This window comes from Magnolia sinica, chromosome 16, assembly GCF_029962835.1.
Source record: "Magnolia sinica isolate HGM2019 chromosome 16, MsV1, whole genome shotgun sequence".
In the NCBI taxonomy this organism is placed as follows: domain Eukaryota; kingdom Viridiplantae; phylum Streptophyta; class Magnoliopsida; order Magnoliales; family Magnoliaceae; genus Magnolia; species Magnolia sinica.
The window spans coordinates 50,654,666-50,662,729 of record NC_080588.1 but is presented as its reverse complement, the minus strand read 5'-3'; the positions used below and the strand labels follow the sequence as shown (position 1 = coordinate 50,662,729).

The following is an 8,064-nucleotide window of genomic DNA, read 5'->3' as shown; positions in this document are numbered from 1 at the left end:
TTGCCCATTGCAAGTGTGCAGGTTCGAGAACTTAAAGTGGTTCGGAGTTCGCAAGTCGGAGTTCGCGAGTCGTCCAGATTTAGTCATCAACATTTTTGGCGCCGTCTGTGGGAAGCTGATACGAAAGGTCAGGTTCCTATCTTTAAGCATTATGGCGAGAGGGAAGAAGAAGGTGCCCGCTATGGAACCGGAGCAAAATGATCAGACCCGATCCTCTTCACTACTTCATGTCGAATCGGCCCCGGGGCCTTCCCAGCGTTCTCGCAATCGGGCGAGCAAGTATCGAGATATACAAAGCGAGATACAAGTCTTGCGCGATGAAATTAACCAAATGAAGTGGCGACAGGAGCCACAGCAACATCCTACTTAGGAAAACCATGTTCATGAACCGGCTGGCCTGATTGTGGAAGCCCATTCCGCGCCGAGGAGTATGACACCCGAGGGGCCTTAACGTCAACCCACTTGGGTGCTAGCTTCGGTTCAGAACCCTCCCCCGACTCAAATCCGAGTTTCGGTTCGGAACACAGCGACTCAAGCCTCGATGAATGCCTCGGTCACCTCGACCCTGGCACCAATAGATCTCCGTCACGAGTTAGGAAGGAGGAGGGGAAGGAGAACTCCCGAAATAAAAGATACCCAAGAGATAGTACCTGAAAACAAAGATCCTTGGGAGACACGGTTGGCGGAGCTCAACAACAAAATTCTGACACTAGAAAAGCAGCAGCAGCAGTCGTCAGTTTCCGCCGCCGTTCAAGCAATGATAGAAGAGACCGAGCCTCCCTTCACCTTGGCAATCATGAGCGAGGTGATGCCACAGAGGTTCCGGATACCTCCCGTCATCCAATTCTCTGGGTCTGGTGACTCATCTGAGCACATGGAGGCTTATCATTCGTGGATGCAAATCCAGACAGCAACAAACGCGATGATGTGCAGAGGATTCTCAATCACACTCACAGGATCCACCCGGAGTTGGTACCGCCAATTCAAACCCAACTTCATTGGATCCTTCGCGGAGCTTAGCCGATCATTCCTTACCCAATTCATAAGCGGTAAGAAGAGTCGGAAACCAAACACCCATTTGTTCACCATCAAACAAGAGCTAAAGGAATCATTAAAAGACTACATCGCTCGTTTCAATGAAGAAGCGTTACAAGTGGAGGACTATGACGACAAGATAGCGCTTTCTACGGTATTCAGTGGTCTAAAAGAGGAGAAGTTCGCATTCTCCATCAGGAAGAATCTTCCGAAGACATTAGCCGAGCTCATCACCAGAGCTCAAAAGTATGCTAACGCTGAGGAATTCTCCAACACCCACAAGAATGTTCAAGTAATAGAGCCGACTGGCAAAGGGAAGAGGTCAAGGAACAAAGAATCTCAAACGCCCAGCAAAGGGCCAGATAATTGCGCTCCCCACGATCGTCATCCAAGCAGAAAATCAGAGGGTAAATTCCGTTCCTACACCTCCCTCAACACATCCACCGAGCAGATTTTACTGGACATCCGAGAGCATAAGCTTCTGAATTGGCTTGTTTGTATGAAGGCCAACCCGGATCATCGAAACAAATGCAAGTATTACCGTTTTCACCAAGATCACGACCACAACACAGCCGACTGCGTGGACCTCAAGAATGAGATTAAGACCCTCATTCGTAAAGGTCATCTACGCCGGTATATTAAGGAAGAAAAAACGGCTCAGAAAGAAGAACAAGAGCAGCCAAATAACACCCCAGAAGAGTCAGCCGAGATCCGCATCATCTTTGGTGGCTCGTCTGGTGGAGGAGACTTAAACCGTGCTCGAAAAGCCCATTCTCCGAAGTCTAATCCAGAACATTACATCCACATGACCGAGCGACCCAGTAAAGAACTTGGGTTAGCCCGTGCAGTATCACCTTCATGGAAGATGATGCGCGTGGAATCCAACATCCGCACGACGATGCCCTAGTGGTTACGATGACCATAACCAACCACAAGGTGTACCGCATCCTAGTCGACACCAAAAGTTTGACCAATGTGATATACTCTGAGGCTTTCGAAAGAATGGAGATTCTGAGGTCACGTCTCAGACCTGTGAAGACCCCCTGCACGACTTTACCCGAGAAAGGGTAATCTCCGAAGGAGTTATCTCCCTCCCCGTGACCGTTGGAGAAGGACAACATCAAGCCACCCTCATGGTGGACTTCCTCATTGTCAATTTACCATCAGTGCACAACGTCATTCTGGGCAGACCTTCTCTCAATGAAATGAGGGCAATCGTCTCCACCTATCATCTGATGATGAAGTTTCCCATCGAGGGCGGAACAGGTTACCTTCGAGGTGATCAGCGCGAAGCTCAGAGATATTACGCTATAGTAGTAAAGAAAGGGTCCGTGAAACAAGCACTCACTGTCAACGTCTTAGATCCCAGAGGACCTATAGAGGACTCCTCTGTGGAAGACCTGAAGAAAGTGCCACTCGATGAAGCAGATCCGAGCAAGACCGTTCAGCTCAGAACGTCGTTAAGTCCCGAGCAGCGATCTGAAATGATGACTTTCCTGTGACAACATAGGCATGTCTTTGCATGGTCGCATGGGGACATGCCTGGAATCTCTCCGGATGTCATGGTCCACAGGCTAAATGTGGACCCGGATCACAAACCCGTGAAACAGAAGAGAAGGCCATTCGATGTCGATCGGTACGAAGCCATAGCCGACGAAGTTTCCATTCTGCTTGACGTTAGCTTCATAGAGGAGGTACACTATCCCGATTGGATCACAAACGTGGTCCTCGTCAAGAAAGTCAACGAAAAATGGCGGGTCTATGTAGATTACTTGGATCTGAACAAGGCATGTCCGAAGGATAGCTTCCCATTGCCTCAGATTGATTAGTTGTTAGCCAACACAGCGGGGCACGAACTACTCTCCTTCCTGGATGCTTATTCTGGGCATAACCAGATCGCGATGCATCCCCCAGACAGGCAGAAGACTACCTTTATCACTAACAAGGGAATCTAGTGTTACCAGGTCATGCTATTTGGCCTGAAGAATGCTAGGGCCACATATCAAAGGCTAGTGAATCAGATGTTCGCCAAAAAGATTAAATACACTATGGAGGTTTACGTCGACGACATGCTTGTGAAGAGCATCAAGGCATCCGATCACTTGACAGATCTCGGAGAAACTTTCACCATCCTTTAAGAATACCGGATGAAGCTGAATCCCGCGAAATGCACCTTAGGAGTTGGTTCCGGTAAATTCATCGGGTTTTAAGTCAGCCAGAAGGGCATTGAGGCGAACCCCGATAAAATCAAAGCACTCCTCGATATGAGCTCACCTCGGACTGTCAAGGAGATACAATGCCTTACAGGACAAGTAGCAGCGCTTGGACGGTTCATATCCAGAGTCATGGATAAATGTCTCCACTTCTTTCAGCAGTTGAAGGGTCATAAGAAGGCAGAATGGACGCCAGAATATGAATAGGCCTTTCAGTAGCTAAAACAATATTTAGGTTCACCACCCTTACTGTCTAAACCCGAAGAAGGCGAACCCCTACTCTTTTATCTAGTAGTCTCAGCCTCAGCTGTCAGCTCGACCTTGGTTAAAGAAGTAGGGGGCAAGCAGCATCCCATTTACTATGTGAGTAAGGTCATGGTACCCGCCGAAACGAGATATCCAGCTCTAGAGAAGTTAGCGCTATGTCTTATTGTCTCAGCTCGGAGGTTACGTCTGTACTTTCAGGCTCATTCCATCATCGTCTTGACTGACTCTCCCCTTAAACAGGTCCTCCAGAGGCCCGAAGTGTCAAGTCGGCTAACCAAGTGGGCCATCGAACTTGGGGACTTCGACATTCAGTTCCGACCGAGGACAGCCATTAAGGGCAAGATGTGGCCGACTTAATTGCAGAATTCATCACCCTAAATGAAGAAGGGATCATTGCCGAAGTCGAGATGACTCCTTCGCCTGTTCCTCCAAGTGATCAAAAGGCGGTATCAGAACCAGAGAGGATTCTCTATGTAGACGGGTCATCTAATGCCAAACGTGTCGGAGTAGGAATTGTCCTGGTCACGCCTGATTCTACACCCATCTAGTATGCAATTAGACTCGATTTCAAGGCCTCTAACAATGAGGCGGAATACGAGGCTCTGCTAGTTGGACTCAAACTGGCGGCAAGTCTGGGGGTCCAGTCCCTCCATGTATGATGCAATTCTCAGCTGGTAATGAATCATATCTCCACCGAATACGAGGCCAAGGAGATTAGAATGATTGCTTACTTAGACAAGGCAAGGAAATTGATTGAAAGATTTTGGATCTGCACTATCCATCAGATCCCTAGAGCAGAAAATTCATGGGCTGAGGCCCTAGTAAAGCTAGCCTCGGCCACAGAAGGGAAGATCCCGCGTATCATTCCCGTAGAATTCATAAAATATCTGAGCATCGACCAGATGGAGAAGAAAACGGTTAATCCAGTAGATGATACTTCGAGCTGGATGAACCCAATTTATAGTTACCTCACATCTGGCGAGGTCCCCTCGAATAGGCTAGAAGCTAGGCGCTTGAGAGTCAAAGCAGCACGGTATGTAGTCCTAGACATGATCTTCTTTAAGAAAGGGCATTCCCAGCCTTATCTCAGGTGTCTCCAACCTGACGAGGTAAATTATGTGATTCGGGAATTCACGAAGAAATCTACGGAAACTACTCCAGCGGTCGTGCCCTGGCTATGAAATACTCAGACAATGATATTTTTGGCCAACCATTAGGGAGGACTCGAAGAACTATGTTCAAAGATGCGACAAATGCCAATGATATGCGGCTGTGCCAAGGCAACCTGTAGAGGAAATGACTCTCATGAGCGAACCGTGGCCGTTCACTTAGTGGGGGATTGACATCATCGGACCTCTGCCCATAAGGAAAGGGCAAGTCAAATTCGCCATTGTTGCGGTCGACTACTTCACCAAGTGGGCCGAGGCTGAGCCTGTGGCAAAGATCACAGAACAGAAGGTGATCGATTTTGTATGGAAAAACATCATCTGCCAGTTTGGGATTCCATGCACCATTGTGTCTAATAATGGCAGACAATTTGATAACGACAAGTTCCGAGGCATGTGCCAGGGGCTCGGCATCACAAACGCGTATTCTTCGCCTCGGCACCCGCAATCCAATGGACAGGTAGAAGCTGTTAACAAAGTTATCAAGCATCATCTCAAGACAAATTTGGAGAAAGTAAATGTTAATTGGGCCGAGGAGCTCACATTTGTCCTCTAGGCCTACAGGACCACAGTTCAGTTGTCTACTACGGAGACCCCATTTTCGCTTTCTTAAGGCTCAGAGGCAATGGTACCTGTTAAAATTGGCCTCCCTACAACTCGGGTCAGAAATTATCAAGAGAACTAAAATGCCGAGCAAATGGTAGCCAACATGGATCTACTTGAAGAAACCAGAGAAATCTCCAGACTCTAGGTCGCTGCTCGACATCAACAGGTGGCGCGATTCTACAATTCTAAAGTCAAGACCAGGCGATTCCATCCAAGGGACTTAATCTTTCGCTGAGTCTTCCAAAACACCGCAGAACTAGGGATTGGAGCACTCGGACCTAATTAGGAAGGGCCATATCGTGTGGTCCGATCGACCAAACCTGTCTCTTACCACTTAGAAGATCTCGAGGGCCATTAGCTCTCTCACCTTTAGAATGTCGAGCACCTGAAAGTCTACTACCCTTTATGTAATAGCCGTTGAGGGCCCCCAATAAATGTACTCCTCCGAGCGACTAGCCTTTAAGGCTCTCAATAAAATTCACATCTCTTCTTATCTACACGAACGGATTATCTACTAAGATAAAGTTGTCTCTCATAAGCAGGGGCGGAATTAACGAACTGATCCCTTAAAGAAGGGGTTAGAACGTTATCCCATGAAATTTCTAGAAGGCATCCCCTCATAATCAGGGGAAAAAGCCAATAGACGACCCGACTCCCCGGCAGAGGAGTCGGTTCATCATCCGACTGATGGATATATTAAAAATTGCTCGCCAATCGTGGGATGAGCCGACCCCTAATAGGGTACGGACTTAACAATTGCAATACGACAAAGTTCAAAGTCCTACAAGACGACATTGAAATGAGCTGACCCGTCAAGGAGTCGGCTCGGCAATGCCCCGAAATGAACCAACCTGTCAACAAATCAGTTCGGCAATCAACAATCATCATCCAAGAACCAGCTACGGATTAACATATTAAAAAATCATCATCCACACGCCCTCTCCAGAGGGTCAAAAAATATCATCCACTAAATCATTCATAAAAAAGATCAAGTTTAGAAAAGCCATAAAAAGATAAGAATTGAAAGCTAGTCAGTCGGAGCTGGAGGAGGAGGAGCTTGGGAGCTAGGGGCCTGATCCGGGCGAGCATCTCCAGAGGGCTTCTCTCCTGCATCTTTGGGCAACAGAGGCTCAAGGTTGAGGTTTGGATACAAGTCCTGGACCGCATCAATGCATGCGTCAAAGCCACAGTTGTAAAACTTGGTAGCTTCTACAGCCCTCTCCTCTGAAGCCTTGAAGGCATCCACTACAGCAGCCACCGCCAAGGCCAGGGAGGCCTCATCCTCAGCCCGCCGAGCCTCCTTCACTTAGGAGATGACTTGGCTCTGTTCGTCTGCTGCCTCGGCTCTCGTCCGCTCTAGCACTTTCCCCAATCAGGCGTTCTCCTTTGCAAGCGAGTCTGCTTGGGCCCTAGCTCGGGACAGCTTAGTCGGAGCGGCACTGCATCGGGCTTCGAGATCACTCACAACCCCTTGTAGCTCGAGCTCCCGAGCCCTCCGGTCATCAAGCTGCCGACATAGTTCCGCCTGCTCCATCCGGAGGAAGGTGGCCTCATCTCATAGGATCCCGGCCTCGCCCATGAGGGCTTCCACCTCAGCATCCTTCTTCGCAAACTGCCGCAATCTCTCCCGAGTCAGGAGGAGCCTCGGAATAGACTGAACAAAAATAAAAGAATAAGCATTCAAAATTGGTAAAAACTGAAGGCAAAGAAAGTCAATAAAAGTACCCGGTGGAAGACGAAAGCAATGTCGTTGACAAAGACTCGTCCGACTTGGTGAGAAGGCTGGCAATCTCCTCCTCCGGGGCATGTTTGGAAGCCAAGCAGACCAAATAGGACATATGATAGCCAGGCTGGAACCTCTCTCCGCTCGTCCCCACTTGAGCTAAGCCTACCGCTTCCCCGGCCCCAGTCCTGCTGCCTGCTGAGGCCTGAGCCTCAGCCCCGAAATCATTCCCAACCTCGGGAGGGGAGAGCATGGTGTCAGCCATCCAAACGGCCTCCTCCTATTCGGATGAAGATGGGACAACTATGCAGGGCTCAGGGGCTGCAAGAGGTGCTACTGCAATCTGAGGGGCAACGGCGAGGGGAAGAGTGGGAGCCGGAACATTATCAGCAGCAACCTTAGCCGGGACAAGCATTGTACCCGGAGATGCAGCAACAAACATTGATGCTACAGCTAGAGCTACAGCGATAGAAATTGGGGCTGAGGGGCCCTCGCCACAAGGGGCCACCTGCCTCCTCCGAGAAATCATCTTTGTTCGAGGCTCGACCCTCAACATCTCGTCGACGGTTAGGGCAGCCTTCCTCCTCCGGGACCCAGCAGCCTCGGCCATGCCTACATGTGAAATAATGAATCAGCAACCAAGTTAAGATATTCAATCCTTTCAAAAGTAAGAAGCTAAAGAAAGACTTACTGAAGGAAGTGGGGAGCGGTTTGGACTTACAAAGTCCGGACCAATAAAGGTTGGCGACAGTGATCAGATCCGACCAGGAGCGGAGATCTCCTGAGCTTACCCTGGCCTTATGTTCACACCCAACTTGTTCACACCCCAAGTATAGAGTTGTGATGTAGTAATAAGCTCGGTAAGACCAAGGTCGAATCCACAGGGACTGAAACTTGTACATAATCTGAAACTAAATAGAACTAGAATTAGACTAAGATGAAATCTAAATCGATTGTAATTTGAGGAATAATGGTGAAATATTTATCTAAAATTTAGAGAATTCAGGGAAAGGAAACTAGGGATTCAGAGGATCCACTTGTAGAGATCAGGGAG

General features: G+C 48.7%; 1 protein-coding gene across 1 annotated transcript; it reads left to right on the top strand.

Moving 5' to 3' along the window:
• Positions 1–874: 874 nt before the first annotated feature.
• LOC131228835 (uncharacterized) lies at positions 875–1,942 on the top strand. The gene has a single exon (XM_058224689.1). It carries the CDS (start codon positions 875–877, stop codon positions 1,940–1,942), a length of 1,068 nt encoding a protein of 355 aa, XP_058080672.1.
• Positions 1,943–8,064: the final 6,122 nt, after the last annotated feature.

Bases quoted from the DNA above. Each gene is read 5' to 3' on its own strand.
- LOC131228835 (XM_058224689.1), top strand. From the start codon at position 875: ATGGAGGCTTATCATTCGTGGATGCAAATCCAGACAGCAACAAACGCG.